The sequence below is a fragment of the Aythya marila genome (assembly GCF_965140915.1).
Source record: "Aythya marila genome assembly, chromosome: 27".
Taxonomy (NCBI): Eukaryota; Metazoa; Chordata; class Aves; order Anseriformes; family Anatidae; genus Aythya; species Aythya marila.
In genome coordinates, this window is record NC_139068.1 from 3,398,193 (window position 1) to 3,416,236 (window position 18,044).

At 41.5% G+C, this 18,044-nt stretch overlaps 1 protein-coding gene across 3 annotated transcripts in view; it reads left to right on the forward strand.

Annotated features, from left to right (window-relative positions):
• The window catches only part of KDM4B (lysine demethylase 4B), a 90,544-nt gene that overhangs the window by 7,170 nt on the left and 65,330 nt on the right, over positions 1 to 18,044 (forward strand). For all 3 annotated transcript variants that reach the window (XM_082779888.1, XM_082779889.1, XM_082779890.1), the window contains exons 2-5: positions 5,296 to 5,458; positions 7,461 to 7,636; positions 8,862 to 8,976; positions 11,053 to 11,246. In XM_082779888.1, the coding sequence (XP_082636014.1) occupies positions 5,318 to 5,458; positions 7,461 to 7,636; positions 8,862 to 8,976; positions 11,053 to 11,246 (626 nt within the window). In that variant the 5' untranslated portion in view covers positions 5,296 to 5,317. The remainder of the gene's footprint in view (positions 1 to 5,295; positions 5,459 to 7,460; positions 7,637 to 8,861; positions 8,977 to 11,052; positions 11,247 to 18,044) is intronic.

Genomic DNA, 18,044 nt, shown 5'->3' on the forward strand with positions numbered 1-18,044 from the left:
TCAATGGATGCGAGTTTTCAAGGGAGATTGTCAAGTGAGGAAACCAGAAGGTTTAACAATTTAGGTGTTGAAACAAGATTAGAGAATTCGTTACCATTGATACTCAGGTTCCTGTTGTTCCACAGTGCTGCCAAGCTTTGACTCTGTTCTGATAGATCCAGAGGGCTGTAATGATCTCTTCATTAGATCTTTTTTTTTTTTTTTTCTTTTCCCCCTTTTAAGTATTGGAGATTTGTATTTCCCTGTCTTGCTTTGGATTACGTTGTCTTTAAACGGTCTCCTGCGAGGGTGTATAATTCACTGTCCTTGCATAGTGTAATGAGCTGTAGAACTTAATTTTCTTAACTGCTAACAGCAGTTTTACTGGTATTACAAGTGCAGTGATGTTTGTTGCATTGATTAGATTAAGAGTTAGTAGGTTCAGTGTTCTGTAGTAAAAGGGCAGTCCGACTGAAGAGCACCAGTAACCCGCGATGCATTTTAAGGCACGTACAAACTCCAGTTTGTGTGGGTGATAAACTCATCTGTCTGGGGAAGAGAGGAGAGCTTGCTACGAGCGTGCCTTCTAGAAAAGTTTTATCTACTGAGTCTTTTCCTATAACTGTTTCGGATGTTTGAAATGCTCTTTCTGTCTCGTGGCAAGGCTGTGGTTTGATGAGATGGTGGCTTTGCATTGTTGCCATAGGAGTCCTGTGCTGGTAACTACAGCCGTGGTTTAGAGCACAGCCATGTAACCGGCGTCAGCTCCCTGATCGCTTCGCTCTGTGGCACCACAGTAATCCTGTTTGGCACAGGAGAGGAACAAATGGCCGTGGATGGGAGCTCAGTAGCTATCCAAGTTGGTACTGCTGTGAAATTTCCTCTTGCTTCAAACCAAGGCCAGGCGCTTTGTTTATTCTGCGAAATGTTGATGGCTGTAGTCTGTTTCCTACAGCAGGGTGTGATGCTGCTGCCAGAGCGTGTGCCCACCGCGAGCGCAAGTGGGTCAGCGTGCGTGTTTTCTGCTCCCTGCTGGTACCAGGCTGCTGAGTGCCCTTGGGAGGATATTTTGTATATTCAAAAGATGCCTGTTCAGCCTCTTCTACCACAACACAAGTGAAATCTTGTGGAGTTGCTGTGGATGGTATGAATTTTCTTCCAACAAACTTATTTTTGCTACCCGTGGCTTCCATGCGATAATTTTCCCTACAAGATTTGAATCCATGCCTTCTGCTTTTATGCTACAAGCGTGTATTCCAGAGGGTCTTTTCCTTCATCTTTTTGAATTTTGCTTGTTGGGCTTCACTGCCTTTGACAAAAAGCCAGTAGGAGGCTTCATGGGGTTGATGATGCAAAAGTGCACCTTTGGAAAGACAGCCGGTTGTTCCAAAGTATTTTTGTCAATTGTATGCAGTAATGTGCACGGCAGCAGGGCATGACGTGGGCAGAAGTTTTACTTTTAAGCAGAAACCTGGTGCCTTCTTTAAAGGGTTCTGAAGAGGATGGTTTGCTTCACAAGATTAAAGATGGTCTTTTGGTGCTGCTGTATAAACAAAGCGAGTCTTATGTCACAAATCTGCTGTTTTCTACTGCTGAGATCTGGATTGATAACGGGTAGTTTGTAGCACTAGCAGAACTGGCTTGTTTTATGCTGGCAGAAGCGTGCCCTGGGTACGTGTGCGGTATTTGGCTCCAGCGCTGAGACAGATTCGTTTCCACTAATAGTCTCTACCTGTAGTCAAAGTTACCCCCTGACTCAAAAGCCTGAGGAGGATGAGTTGGCATTATTCCACTCCTCAAAGATCAATAGTGCCCGAGCCATGGGGAACTGCTTGAAAAGTCCCCAAGCCTTTCACTGAAAGACAGGTTTCTGGGTTCTGGAAGTCCTTTAGTAAGCACAAGTCGTTGATCTCAGCTGGGTTTCATAGGCTTTTTCTGTGCTATACAGAGCTTTCAATCAACAGGTGTAGGATTTCAGTCACAAAAGTGTCTTAGTTCACATCAGTTTTAGAGGTTAAAGTCTCATGTAAAAGTCATTGAAATTAAAAACTCAGCTCTTTGTGTCCACTGAAATCATTTCTGGAGACAAGTAGTAGTGTTTCCTTGCCACCACTGCAAATTAGAAGGTATTTCATAATATTTCACATCGGTACTCACTCTTACAAAGAAACAGAGTACACCCAGCTGAGAAAAATACCTTAATTCTTCTTTTCATGAACTAATAGGGGGCTCAGACTCTTTCTGCAAAATTGTCCTTTTCAGTATTATTAGTGAAGAGAGAAGGGGTTGTTCGCATTGTCACCATCCACTCTGCTGTACGGCAGAGCCTTGAATGCAAAATGGCTTTAGTGTTCCCAAAACAGTTGGATTCTGCTGTGAAATCTTTCTCAGCGAGCTTATTACAGCAGCGTTGTATCGAGGTGGCCTCCTTCGATCAAGTAAGGCAGCAACACCGCATGGCTCCCCTCAGCAGCCTTCAGGATCTTCCATGGCCCCTTGTGGGGCTGGGAACTGAGGGGTTAACAGGGAATGCTGCTGCTATTTATCCAAACTGCTGTAGTGCTGCTATTGCAAAGGAATTAAGAGAGAAATCCTCTTCTCCCAAAGCTTGCCCTGGGTACCAAGCTCCTCAGGGCTGCTGAGGCGGAGGGGATGTGGCTGGAGCTGGTTCTCTGTTCACCTGAGCTCTGCGGCTAGTTTTTGTTGTAATGGCGTGCTTAATTTAGTCAGGTGAATGTATATTGCAGCCAGTGTTATCTAGGAAACACTGAGATGTTCCTTAGGATAAAGAGAATGGGGTTAAACATGGGAAAATCCAGTGTGTTTTACCAGCTCTGTGCTGCAGAGCTGCGAAGTACCCTTCTTGTGCTGAGGTGAGTTCTTGTGCTGAGGCGAGTAAAACCTTTAATTAATTGGTCAAATTGTGGAAGTAATTTAGGATTCCAGCCCCACCCCACCCCCTGCCTTGTCTGAGGATTTCTGTGGGCTATTCTCCCAGTTCATTGAGTAAAAATTGAAGTTGCCTAAGGGCATCTTCGTGAGAAGATGGGATAGAACTACTTTTTTGGTGTCTTTCCTTTCCTAGTTGTGGACAAAACTGCAAATACTGGGAAGGCCTCCCTGGAGCAGATGGTGCTGGCATGGCTTCTCCTCAGGAAGGAGTTCGGGTTTCTCTCTCTCAGGGCCAGATATGCCAGAGCAGCCTGCATGCAGCGCGGCACTGCGCTCCTGCTGCGTGGCCCTGTGGCATTTCTGGTCCTGCTTTAAAAATAGCAGAAGTGTCCTCAATGTGATTGCGTTTGAACAGGAGTTTGGGGATGGTTTCTCTGTGTCCCCCACTTCTCTGATACTGGCTTTTCTTCTGCTTCAGACTCTTCAACCGGGCCAGCCCCCGCCATTTGCTGGCAGAGAGCAGCGCCCTGAGCCAGGCCCTGCTCAGCTCCAGGGGCAGGAGGTGCTCTTTGCTATCTTCATGCTTCTGGAAAACACTTCTATAGGTATAGATCCGATGTTTCTTATCTTCAAGTCCTGACCCTGAAACACAGGAAAGGCTTTTCTGCAAGGCTGTCAGAAATCTCTTCAGGCGGGGTCACCCTGCAGGCGGAGGGGCCGGCACAGGGCCGTTTGTCAGCCGGCAGGGGTTTCTGTCAGAAACGCAGTCATTGTGGGAATCTGTGAGGTGCTGAGCTAAGGGACTGGGTCCACAGCTTTTTACTAGGCTGATTTTGCTCAGGGATGCTATGGGATGCTTGAATTTACAGAGTCTGTTCACCGCAGATGCAGGAAAGCCTTGGCTCCTTCTAGGCCTGGGATTACTTGGAGGGCTGTGCTGGGGAGGGGTGCGGGCTGGCAGACCGCTCTTCTGAAACAAATCTGATGCAAAAGTTACTCTGAAAATATTCTGAAATTACAAGTCAAAACTGCTCGTTTCCCTTTGAAAGGAAAAGTGTTTAACCCAGTTAGAATCGGAAAGGAAAACTTGATGCCCTGGGACCCCATCTCCGCGGGATGTTTCCTCAGTTGCCGGTCTCTGGAGAAGGAGCTCTGTGCCACGCACACTGATTAAAACCATGATAGAGCAGTCTGGCTCTCTTTCTTCTTTCCCTAACTTGACGAGTACTTTTAGTAGCATTTGGAATACTTTCTCGCTAGGTCAAAATCAATTTAAATCCCAACACACTAGTGATTTTGAAGCCATAGCATTGCTGCGCTTTGTGTTATTCCCTGAAAGCCCCGTGGTGCCCTCTGGTGACGCCGTGGTGCTTTCCTGACATGGAGGAAAGGCCCGTGGCTGTGTTGGCGACTGAAATGCCGTTAAAACGTTTTGTTTGCCTTACGAGTTTCTAAAGTAGCCTTAAAAGGTTTGTTTTCAAAATTGGGATTGCATCCCGAATTGTTTTGGATTTTTTTTCCCCCTCTGAATTTTGAAGTATTGAGAGGCGCTTTGAACATCTAGATATTTTAATGAATAGTCTGTCTCTCAGTTTTGTCTGTGTAAATATCAAATACAATCAAAGTGTAGGGAAATTACATTAAAAAACAAAACAAAACAAGACAACTTTTAAAATTTTTATGTTGCAGCACCAAGAAAAAAAAAAGAAGAAATACATTGCTAATACATTGGTCAAAGCTGTTCTATATTTAGTTTTTGAAAAAAAAAAAAAAAGGAAAAAGCATTCTGATGGGGAACTGCGAGAGGCAGCCAGTTCCATGCATGCACTGCATAGATGCTGAAGATACTGAGAAGTTTGTTCTTGACTGCCCCTTGGGGAGACACGATTTCATACGATGAGTGGAGGGGCCCGATGTCAAGTCTACGTGCTATATTTAGGCCATATTTGAACTCTGAAGTGACACTGGTATTCCTAACATCGTTGTTTCCTCTGGCCTGCTCAAGTGTAGATTTGGTTACACGATGATAAATATGCTCACGTTAGTGTGACATTCTCCTATATGGAAATAAGAATTCACCACAGTGATTTCAACCATTTCAGAAGTGAGTTCTGTCACTTGTTACAGCTTCTGATGTCTCTTCACAGAAAAACAGTGGAGAAGTGCCTAGAACACCTTGTGCAGTTCCTTGATGCTTCAGTCTTCTTAGGGCCCTGCTATCAAATAAACTAATTGGATTTTTGGTCAGAAACCCTTCATAAGTAGAGGATGCTACCTATAAATGCTTTCTTGGGTGTGGGGAGAGAGAAATGAAAAATATGTTGTTGCCTTTCTATACTTTACTAAAGCACATAGAAAGAACATAAAAAAATAACTATTTTTTATGCCTTTCTTCTTTTTCTCCCTTTTGTTTTTGCTATTCAGGTGCTGCCACCCTGCTGGAAATATGGGGTCTGAAAACCCAAGTCCGCAGAACCCTGGCTGTAAGATCATGACCTTTCGTCCCACCCTCGAGGAGTTTCGGGACTTCGGGAAGTACGTTGCTTACATTGAATCGCAAGGAGCTCACCGAGCAGGGCTTGCCAAGGTCAGTTCGCCTAGCTCCAGTGGCTGAGAGCTTTCTGAAGGCTACCTGCCTGAGATTCTTTTATGTGAGGTGCCTGTGCACTCACAAGTAGTTTTTGTTCATGTGGTCAAGTGGAGGACGTTTTTGAAAATGGTACTTGCAATCTCTTTGTTTTGATTTACAGAGAGGAAAGGCGAAGGAGTTACAAGCCTTTCATAAGACTGAGAGAAGTGTTTATTTAAAGAATGTCTTCCCTCGATCCTGAACTAGAAAGCAAGAATATTCCTCTCCCTTACAGAGATGGGTTAAGGGTATTGCCAAAATAGAGAAATATGGAGGTTTTCAGCTCCCCCAGATCATTGGGTGAAGGATCAAGCTTTTCAAGTCTACATAGGTTTGGATGAGGACAAGGTTCCTAAGTCATATTTATATGAACGGATGCAGACTTCTTGCTCTTACCTTTTTTATGTTCTGAGCTAACTTGAATCTATACTTGTAAATGTGCTGTGTATGTGTGTGTGAGTCCCATCGGTATCCAAAAGCCTTTTTGATCTTCTGGAAATAGTTCTCTGGCCAGCTCTGAAACCTTTTTCTGCCTCTTATTCACATTCATGCCTTTACGCTGAAACCAATGAAACATTACGAGAACTCTTCTGTGACACTTTTAAATTCCAGTACTTTAAATGCGACTGCTTGGAAGAAAAATAGAACGGATTCGGACTGTTTCTGTGGAAGTGTCATGTTACTCCATAGGCTGAGAGAGCATTTGTTCTGACAAGGTAGTTGTTAAACGTGGTATTTAGCAGAACTTAATAAAGCACAGCAGAGAAGTAAAGCTGTTGGGCATGAAATAATAGTTATTTCTTCTAAAACAGGTCAATTACTGTTTTTATTACAGTTCTAAGTAGAACAGAGTATTGATAAAAAGCTCTCTGTGTAATGTTTCCTTGTCCACTCAAGTGTACTAGCAATTATGTTCTGTGAGTCCGCTAGGGTAGATTATTTTAATAAAGGTTGTTGGTGAATTCCAGATGTTCTAAAGAAATTACTCTACCCGTAGGACTAAATCTCAGCATTTCAAGTTAATTTTTGTGCCTCCACTGCAACTGCAGTTCAGAACTGTTTAGTGGAAGCAGAGCTCATCATTTCCTAAAGGAACCATGCCCACAAAAATCAATAACTTGTCTTCACGTTCCCATAACTTTTTTTGGTAAATCCTTACACCAAATTAGATTGTAGATTTTTTTATTGTTATTTTTTTCATTCCACATGCCCGCTGAATGTTCTACTGATTGTTCTCTGATCTTGAGCCTAGAATTATTGGCAGCTCTGCTCTTTAAAATTACAGCTTTTTCTTCCAGATTCAGCACTGCTTTGCAGCAGTGTTTTTTCCTGGATGTGTTTTCCCCAGTTTTCTTTTGTTCTTCTCTACCCTTTACCCCTGATGTTGGGCCCATGATGTGTCCCCTGTAATACAGAAATACCAACAGGAATAATGCAACAGGATTGTGACCCTTCCTAGTTTAAAAATAAACAAACAAACCAGCAACTCTTCAGTGAGTGAACTTCTAGGTGGAACAGTGATGTAGACTACTATAAAAGGTTACGGAGTTGTAGAGTTGCAGCGTATTAAAGAAGCTGCTTGAGCCTTGATGCAGCTTCATGGAATGGCAGGTGAGAGAGGAATGCTGCTCTGGAGGGAAAGCACGTGCAGTCCTTTTGGCATGCAGTGTATTTCCTTGAAGTAGTTGTGGATCTTTTCGTCATTCACTGGCCATCTCCTGTGACCCCGTACTTATGGCAGTGCTGGCAGGCAGGCTGTGGGCCCTCTAAACATGTCAGCTAGTACTGTACTTCAGCAGTTGCAGAACAGGTGTCTTGTCATATGTGCTCGTTATTTGAGATGCTGCTGTTATCTGATAACATGCAGCAGCAGGGTGAAATACCTTCCATTTAACTTGTTTTCCGTAGTAAAAATTGTGTTTGCCTGTTGTGAACTTGATTTTTTTTTCCCCTCTTACAGGTGATTCCTCCAAAGGAATGGAAGCCACGAAAAACCTATGATGACATAGATGACATGGTTATCCCAGCTCCCATTCAGCAGGTGGTTACGGGCCAGTCGGGGTTATTCACCCAGTATAACATACAGAAGAAACCAATGACTGTGGGAGAGTACCGGCGTCTGGCTAATAGTGAGAAGTATGTTAGTGTTAAGTATGCTCACTTTGTGAATGGGGGAGTAGTGCAGAAAGCCTGAAAACTAACTGAAAAGAAAATGTCGTCAGCCTTGTTAAATAGGAAGCATTTTGGAGGAAACAAATTTTTCTTGATGGTTGACAGCCAGAATCTCAAACAAGTCATAACTTGATGTGTTTGGTTTATCTTTGATCTTTTTCTGGGGGTTGGTGAAGAATGATTCTTTGAAGTCAGTATTTGGCTAAGAATCTGCCTGAAAAGAATGGCTCCGAGAAGAGCTCTTGGTCTGTTAATGGATGTCCTGGGCAATGTGTTCCATTGCTCAGGTACAGATATGAGTATATTTGAGTGCCTGAGCTAATATTAATAGCATGAGTGTTGTCTGAACATGGGAACATTGGGAACACTTCAGTTTGCTGGGACAAGCTAACTGATACAAGCTGCAGTTGCATTGTTTTTCCAGAGCTCTGGACTACCGTGAGTTTTAACTCAGGCATTACTGATGTCATGCAATCATGAAATTTGCTAACACAGCCTGTACAAGCACCTTGCCTGTGTTCAGCAAACTGTGATAACTTCACCTCATGCACCATTAGGATGAGGATCTGATGCTTCACTTAAATGCTCATCCTGTTTGTCCGTACGCACGAAGAGATTTTGAGGAAAGATTTAAAAGGCAGTAAACAACGTGACTGAGTAGAATTAAAAGTGAGATGCATCTTCAGTAACCTCCTGAGTCTGCCTACTTTCAATATTAGCTTATTTTTACAGCCACTAGGAAATGAAGAGAGAAGAAAAGTTTACTAGTGTAAGTTGCAGGACTGGAAACACAAAGACCTGAGTTCTGTGCTCGGCTATGTCCATGCATTATGACATGACCTTAGTTCACCTTATGTTTTTCTTTGCTCTTCCCTCACCCCTTGCTGAATTTAATGCTTTTACGATATAATAACATAGATAATTTTCCTGTAATGTGTACATTGGTTTGAGATAATTAGATGGAAGATGTTATAAAAACATGCTCCACATTCAGTTTACTGCGTGCTGTATAGAATCTGCTTCCCAAACTATAGCCTAGCCTTTTTGTAATGTTAACTGGTGGGAAAGGCAATTCCAACTCAGCATCTCACAGTGCTGAGACATGCACTCTTCTTGGCAGTTGTTTTATGTCTGTGGTGAGTCTTCCTTGGGACTTGTTGCATCCTTACCCCTTCTGTGTTCTTATCAGGTATTGTACTCCACGCCATCAAGATTTTGAAGACTTGGAGCGCAAGTACTGGAAGAATCTCACATTTGTCTCACCAATTTATGGGGCTGATATCAGCGGCTCACTATATGACGCAGTAAGTAAAAGGCTCCTTGTTATTTTTTAATGTGTTCACGGACTTTCCTTTATTGCTCTTAACTTATTAAGGAACAGTAATTTAGAATTTGCTTGATTTACCAACTTAATTAAAAAAAAAAAAAAAGTAAACAACGTCTTTATTTTTCTCTCATTAGGAAATTGTGACTGAACAATGTCCCTAGAGATTCTGGATAAAAGAGGCAGTGAAGCCTGTGAAAGCTTAGTTTTACTAGAAAAATGAGGGAAAATGGGATTTGAAAGAGTTCTTAGGAAACATATGGCAGAAAACTGTATAAAGTGTGTATAAAAGGTTAAACAAAACTGGACTGGTGATAATGATCAGGGTTTAATGATATTTCCAAATTTATATGGTGGCATGTAGGTAAATTAAAGGTATTCTGCTGGTCCTAATCTCTTTCATGGTAGTTTATTTAAAGAGAGTTAAAAAATAGGGATTTCACCTGTACCTTAGAGAGCTGGAAAAGCAGTATTTCAAGGACTTGGGCCCTTTATCAGATACACTCTTTGTTATCCCTTGTTGAAGTTTTTTGGTAACTGATACAATTAAACTCTTTACATTTGTATTTTTTCTCTGTAGACAGTTACATTAGGACATAACACGTGTGCTAATTTATGTTACAATTCAAACTGTTTTGGCTTTTCCTTGGTGAAATTACATCCTCTGCTTAAAGTACTCGTGATGTGATTCCTTCTACTGTAAATTATAAAGGTTGCTTATTTTCTTACTGTGTTTAGGCAGCTAATTTAAAGCTGTGCCCCTCGTCTGTAGTTTTCTTTTGAGTAAAAAGTTGCCTAATTTTTGGAGTGTTGTGTGATTGACCACAGTATAAACTGTGTGTTGGTGTAAAAGTGTCTTTTTCTTATCAATGTAATAAGGAATTAATTGGAATAAACATAGATTTCCAAGGTTTTCACAGCCATGGACATCAGAGTTACCCATTATTCTGTGCTCTGTTGGGAGTAGCACTTTCTTGTCCAAGTGCAAGCTTTAGGAGAAGTAGTTTCTGCACATAGCAAATGTAAGTTGTTTCATTCAGTTAAGCTAAAATTCCTCTAAGCAGAAATTAAATAATTGGATTACTAGGTACATCTAAAGAGCACTTCCTGTTGACCAATTACAGATACTGCTGCAAGCATAGAGGTATCAGAGTAATGAAAATAATTCTCTGCCCTACTTTTCCTGTCACTTTTCAGCTGCTTGCTTTCTTCATCCCCTTCTTCTCATATATATATTTTTTTCTCTTTGAGATTGATTTAGAAAGTTTCAAGATTGAACAGCTTGAATTTTGCTATCTAGCCATTACTCCACCAAAAGGATGAAGCTGGGGTGTGCTTGCATACCTACCTGTCAGTTACTTGCCTGCACGTTAAATACGATGAGGAAAGGGGTGTAAAGAAGACTGTTAGTTTCCTTTTGGAGATAGTAACATTCTTTCAGCAATCTGAAGGTTAAAGATTTTTATCAATTCATTTGGCTTTTATATTTCATGTTGAAGTAGAGAAAACACAGCTACCAGTTTTAGAACACTTCCTATTACTGCTTTTTCTGTTTAAATATTGATAATAACAAAGCTGTCTTCCCTATTCTTTATGTGAAGCACTGAGCTGATGTAGAGTCCTCTGCCACTTTGGCTGCGTTTCAGCCTAGTGTTTCTCATCATCTGATACATGTTCACCAGGTGAAGAGCATCTGGATGGAATATCACTGAGAGAAGTGGTTTTTACCTTTAGTTTATCTTGAGCTTATTAGTAGATCGGTTACTTAATAGTAGAGTATCAGGGAGTACAAGTGCCTCTTCAGAGAACACATTTAGCTAGTAATCAGTCCCTTTGCCACAAAGTAATGGTAATGCATCCTTTTCATGGTCATTGATGAACGTTAAAAGTAAGCTTTCTGGCAGCAGGTGGAAATAAATTAATGCAAATACAGGAACCCTCCTGGACAACACTAGGATATCCACATTTTAAGGTTCTGAAAAGAAGCTGTGTACTATTGTGGTGCTATAGCAAGTCCTGATATGTACCAGTAAAAAATACTTCTTTTGAATTACAGGATGTGGAAGAATGGAATATTGGCAATCTGAACACCCTCCTAGACATGGTGGAACACGAGTGTGGTATTATTATAGAAGGTGTAAACACTCCGTACCTCTACTTTGGGATGTGGAAGACAACGTTTGCTTGGCATACAGAGGACATGGATCTCTACAGTATCAACTACTTGCATTTTGGGGAGCCAAAATCCTGGTAAGTGGCAGAGTACTGATAGATGCTGACTGTGTACCTTTGCTCTGTACTTGAAGAAAGGGATTTTGCAGTGATCTTTAAGGCTACCCAATTCCGTAAGGCCTACCTAATCTCTTTTTTTTTTTTTTTCTTTTTTTTTCCCCTCTCCTACTCTACATTTGAAAGCAATTTTATTTTCTTAATTGCTAACTTGGTTGGAGGCCTAATTCCTAACTTTGTAGAAAAGTAGTAGAATTAGAGACACTTGCTGATTAAAACAAATTTCAACATTTGGGGCTTTTTTGAAAACTAATGCACACGAGCAAAGGATGATAGGAACATATAGGTGCTTCAGACTCACTTTAATAGTGGAAGGCTGTTCTTGCACTGTGTTGTTGGCAGGGGACATCTGTTACCTTAAAATTTCCATTGTTTAGATATATAAATACACTTCCAAATCCAGGGACAAGGTAGGTCCATGTGCTCCTTTTTCAGGGTCAGTTCTTGGAATAACAATAAGTATTTTTCAACACTGTTCATGCATAGACAGGTTGGAAATAATTTTAAACAAAAGTAATCAATAGATGAGGATGAAATTAAGAAGCTAGGAGATCTGGAATAAGTTGACAAGAACCAATATTCTTTTTTCTCAAGCCTCCCATTTAAAATTATAACCAGAGAGACTTAGCAACCCAGAAGAGCTCTGCTGAAGATCTTGATGTGACTAATAAATATTGACATTTGCGTGCAAATTAGAGCTTAAATGTCACTGTGAAACTGCTGTCATTGTGCCCTGGCACTGGCAGACAAGATCCTCCCATCTCTCTGCAATATGAGTCCCTGGTGACACCACATATCTCCAGGCTGTTAGTGCCTGCAGGCACATAAAAGCTACCAACAGCAGAGATGCTATGATGAATGGAGATAGTGTTCTTCCACAGGCTTGAAAAGGGGTGGAAGGAGGGGCTGGATCTGTAACATTCAGCTATAGTCTTAATGTGAACATTTTAAATCTTTCCAACATGTCAGGAAATTTGTTGCCACAGCGTTTGTGATTCTTAGTCTCCCTCGTTCGATGTGATTTTACAGAATCGTTTATGATGCCTCTGTTAAACAAGTTTGATCTCAAGAAACATCTCTCAGGATTATGAATGAAACGTGACATGCTTTCATTTTAGATACTGTCAAATTTTTAAATTCATCTTTAGAAGCAGTTCATTCAAAATTGTTTTTATTAGGCCCTCATCTCCAGTAGGTGGTGCCACCAGCACACAAGACCCACTTACTCTCCTTTGCACAGGCGTGGCAGTGACCATCAGCAAAGTCCCCTCTTTAGCGTGGCGGTGTCAGCACACACGAGTTAACTGCTCTAGGAGTTGTACAGGTGGCTGGCCTTGAGGTTTGCATTAACATCGTGTGGTCATGGCTGTATCTGACCACTCCTACTGTGCTTACATGCTACGAGTTCTGCTCCGCCCGTCTTCTGCTTATTTTTTGCTCAGGGTCCAGAACAGAGGGTTCTCTTTCAAAAACAAAGATAAGAACAGGTTACCTGGAAAAGAGAGGCAGGTCACAACGTGCAAACAATGGCTGCTCTGCTTAGGAACGAACAAGCTCTGGCATTGTGAGCAAAAGTTAGAGGACAGGTACTAAATGAAATGTACACAAAATATGTATGGCCTGAACTACACTTTCTCTACTTATATCTTAGGATCTTCATGTCGTTGGTGGTGGCTTTTTGTTGTTTTGTTGTTTGGGTTGATTTTTTGAGTTTTGTAAATAACAATATGTGGATAGCAACATATTGTGTCTGTCATAAGGATGATAAACTCATTGTGTGAAGCTGTTGCCTCATCTGTGCAAAGCAGCGTCTTTTCCTTATGTTCATATGTTTTTTTTTTTTTTTTCTGTGGAAAATACAGATTGCATAGCAGAAAAACAAAGAAAGCCTCCAAGAAGGAAAACCCAAAACACCTGTGTGTAGCATGTTTGTATGAATTAGGGTAAGATTCAGGAAGAATTAGAAATAGTAGATTGAAAATCGTATCTGGCAAATACCAAATCTTAGAAGTTCTTAGTAGCTTTTATTTCTGTCTAATCCTATTGAGGATTTCAGGGGGTATGCTAGGGAACACCTGATATTCCCTAAGAGGGATTTTAGTTGTTGAAAAGTTCAGCCTCTGCTGCTTATAAATGGAGAAAAGAGATCATAAAATATTCTTGTAAAAGAGCTCAAGTCTTGCTGGTTAAAAATCAGAGCAGGGATGTGCTATGCAACTGGCTGGGGGGTGAGGTGAGGGGAAAGAAGGCACTTTCACCATGCTTAAAAGGAGGGGAGGTTGGGATTTTTTCATCCAGATTTACAGGTCTTTTTATGGTAACAAGTTCTGTAAGCCTTACGTGGTGGGGGGAAGAATGAGGATTTTGAGGTTAGGCCATGTTTTGGGTAAAACATTTTCCTGTTCAAGTGAGCTTCTTACATAGATAACTGCATAAGGCAAAAAATAGATGTGTTGTGACAGGATGCCACTGCTGGTTTGGCTGGCCTTCTTGCTGTTCCCCGAAGCAGCAGGCAAGAGTATGTCACTTGCCCAAGTCATTTCTTCCTTCTTCTTCACTCTGACAACTTCTGTTAATGAGCTCTTAAGCTCTTCTGTGAAGAAGCATGGGCTTTTGAGGGGTAAATGTGAATACCATTTTGAGCAGACTGGAACTTTCCAGGCACATGAGCAATAGCCCATCTTCTGGATATGGTTGCAGTGATCCCAAAGGTCAGCTGGGGGAGCTCGTGGACTTCAGCGATGAAATTCCAGTGGTGCAGCCTGGCTTTACTCGGAGATGGCTAAAATGTTAGTTCTGTTTTTTTTCTGGCACTACCACTGTGGAAATTTCCCAGCTTCCTTCATCCTTTTTATAGACTCTTTGACTCTGACAGTGATCATCTTAGAAGCACCTCAGGGAATAGCAGGAGTGTGGAGAGTTACGAAGTCTACCAGTTTGGGGTTGAGCTCTAAAATAAGAGGCAGAGTTATTGTTTGGCTGTCAGAGATTTTTATATAGTGAAACCAAGCACTCCGTATATTGGTAGTATTCTGCCTCAAAATTGTCTGTTCAAAACATAACTCTTTCTTCATGTCCCTCATAAATTATCTTGGGCTACTTTAATTCAGGCTGTGTAACCAGAGCCCTGCTTTGCAGGGTAGCAAGTGGGAGCAGTGAGAAGCCATCAGCTCTGGTTCTTTTTAAAGACAATGTAAGAAAGGAATAGGGCCTTTGCAGTTAGTTCCCAGACTTCATCCAAGCGAGTTAGGCAAGAAGTGGACATGTTTATTTTTCGTGGAAGAGGTGAAGTACCTTCTCGGGGAAGTCTGGATACAGTCAGACCACAAAAAGCCACCTCAGTGGACAAAAGCTGCAAAAGCAATCTCTCTCTTTTGCAGGTCAAGGAGGGTAGTTATTGAAGGATTATTTTGCATATATGTATTTATTTCTGTCTTCAGAATTCTAGGTTATACCTCTTGCAAAACAGGTACTTTGGGGAGTGGGATTGGAGTTGAAATAAATGTTTGTGGTTCAACAACTGAAGATGACTTCTTTGTACAACCTAATGAGCAGCTGCTTGGCCGTACAACTCCTTGATTAATTTGTGTCTCTTTCACTGCAGTGAAGTCCTGCTGCCAACACTTTCTTGTGCCATTCCTTTTCCGCGAGCTAAGTAGAACAGACTGTAGCAAAATGAGTTCTCTGCGCAGCGTTGTGTTCTTGGGGATGCAGCTTAAAATGTTGTTCAGTGCTAAGTGAAGTACTGCAGCAGTAAAGGGTCATCCAGTGATGGGGGAGAGGAAAAGGGGTAATGGAAGACAGTTTTTTTTTCCCTGCTTCCAGTATCATTAAATGATTCATCTGTACTTGTAGATTGAAATGAATTTATTTCTTAAGTTTTGTCCCATACCAAGAAGAATGACCACCATTTGTCTTGAACCAGTATGATTGCTTCTGTGAAGATATCTATACTGGCCCTGTAGGATTCTACTTGCCTATTATTGAAGTTGATCACCTTTTTGATGCTCTGTTCCTCAAGTGTATCTGGTCTACATTGTAGTCACACTTCTGTTGATTTAACTAGAAAATAAGTCAGATTGGACTGAAGAGGTAATATGGAAGGTGTGGGCACTATCCATCAAATGTGCCATGAATTTGTTGGGAAACTTCATTTTAAGCTTCTCAGGCAGGGAGCTGCCAGATTGAGTCTCTTGCTTGCTTGTTTCTCAAATTATAATAAAATGTCCCTCTCACATTAGTAGTTTAATTACAACCTTTTCATAGTCCGTCTTCATTTTTTTTCCAAAAGTTTGAATGTATTTCATTTTGCAGCCCTATATTAAACCTCTTGTGGTAGGAGTTTTTACTGTATCAATTATACATATTATGTATAATTACCTTGTACATTCATATGCTGAGATCTAAAATAGAGCATATTGTCAAATGACGCTAAGAGAGGACTGATTTTTTATAGTGACAGAAGCAACAAAACTGCATGCCAAGTATAATACTTCATGGTTATTATGGCATTTTATTGAGGAATGCATGCGTCTCAGCCCTTGCTGTTTCAAAAGCGTATTTTTAAACACTGAGATACTCCACCATCATTTCATTTTATTCCATCCCATCTCTACAAAAATGTGTGAGTGCATAGATGTGCGTTGTGATCTTGCGTATCAGTGATGGAGGTTCTCTTCCTGCGTTAGATAAGGGTGATTGTTTTACACTTCTGAATTGCCACAGCAGTAGTAATCACACAGATTTAGGGTAACAAAATAAGCCCCATGGTCTAATGCTGCCAAAGCAGCACAAACCAGCACTTCTCACCTTACAGGGTGGTGAGCAGTGCAGCCTCAACTGGTTTCATTTGAGCCTCAGAAAAGCTCTCCTCTTGGGCACAGCGGTGCTGAGACCTTTCATGTCCCTTGGCCCTGAGAAGCCAATGCAATGCCAATCTTTGCAGGGCTTGCAGTAGTAAGGAAGTACCCAAGGAAACTGGAAATGATCTCCATGTGAACTTGGTTGAATACACTTAGGAGGCAGTACCGTCTCCATCTCGTTTTGTCAACACGATGACAGCTGACCGGGTAATAAGGTCATTTTTCTCTGATGTTTTGTGACTGATCTTGCCATATTGCAACATTTTTTGATACTTTTTTTGTAAGTATTAGTGGGATGTTATACTGTAATCTGTCTCTCAGAAACTGCAGGTGTTAAACCAGAGTGACACTGAGGATGGTAATCAATTTCTATAAAATGTCTCTGTTTCCTTATCATGATGGATGTTTAATCCCCCTTTAATTAAGAGAGGGAGCCAGCTTTAGCTTTTAAGTTGTATGGTCTCCTTTCTAAAACGTTCCCTTGTTGAAAGTGGATCATGCCTAATCTGTTTGACTTTGATATCACATAGTACACTTTTGCCAGAACAGCAGTTTATGTGGAATTAAGGACAAATTACCCAAGGAATTTTAAAATAATGTGATTAGTTGAAAGCATTGGTCACTGATAGAATTACATTTTTAAAAACCACTCTAGAATTCTGTGTTGTAAAGGTCTCAACACTGCTTCCTTGAAAGTATGTAGAATTACCTGAAAACTTTGGTTGCAGTATTTTAGGATTCCTACCTTCTTTCTTCCTGTTCTCTAGCCATGATGTCTGTGCAGGCCAAGTCTTTCTGTTGGCACTGAGGAAAATGAAAACGAGTCCAGGGGAGGGCTTGTTTGTAGCATCTGCGTTTTAATAAATTTGTAGTATCTCTTACTGATGCCACCAACAACATGGAAATAGCACTTTTTCTAAGAGTGATATAATGGGGGAGATCTAAAGCAGAACGTGTTTGTTCCCCTGAGAGTGGATTGTACAAGGAGCCAGCCCTCTTTATTCTTGGCTGATAGCATGTACTAAAGCAGCTGCAGATATGCAAGTGCTGAGCATCTTACTGCTGATTTTATTTTTCATTATTGTCTTAGGGAGCACTGCAGCTGTTGTAGTCAAAATTCTTGTCCTGTCCTCCCTCCAGGACAGAAAACGTTGATCCCTGGAAAACAGTCTTGGGGAAATAAAATGACCTAATGCAGGCACAGAGCTCCACTCTTCCAGGTTCTCTCTTTCTTTTCGATGCAGGACACGGGGTCCTTGTCCCTGTTTCCCCTGCGTGGTGTTCTCCACCATCCTCCTGCTTTAACACACGCTCACATATGTTGCAGTTTGTTGTGGGCTTCATGTAATCCCATTTAAAGCAGCTGGACTGAGTGTTTGATACCGACTTGTATGGCAGCAGGGGGAAGGGCACTTGTCCCTTGCATCATTTATTGCCTTCTATTACAGTCCCTCAGGGAGCCATTGCACAGGGCGGTTGAATCACTGAATTGATCAGATGTGATTAGAAGTCTGGATTATTGGGATCTCAGTAACCCTTGCACCCTGGAGATCCTGTGAGTTTCTTAAAGGCAGATTAGCAGGAATCACAGAGGCGTTTTGCTCTTGAGGCAGCTGAGGAGTCTGAATTGGTTGAATTGGTATGGTGGCTTTTTTTTTCCCCTCTCCATATAGAGATTTTTATTTTTATTTTCTGAGTTTTCCTTTCCCCATTTCTTGGCTTTAGGGAATTCAGAAGAAGGTTCTGCAGCCTTCTCCCTCACCCCCCTTTGATCCCCAAGGTCTTCAACCTTCCTTGGGTAGAGTACGAGGCTAGCTTGTTTTTAAATGGGTGTGCACGTTTGCTGTTTGTGCGTTCCACTCTGTGACAGTAGAGATTTATCGACTTGTTGGGGTGG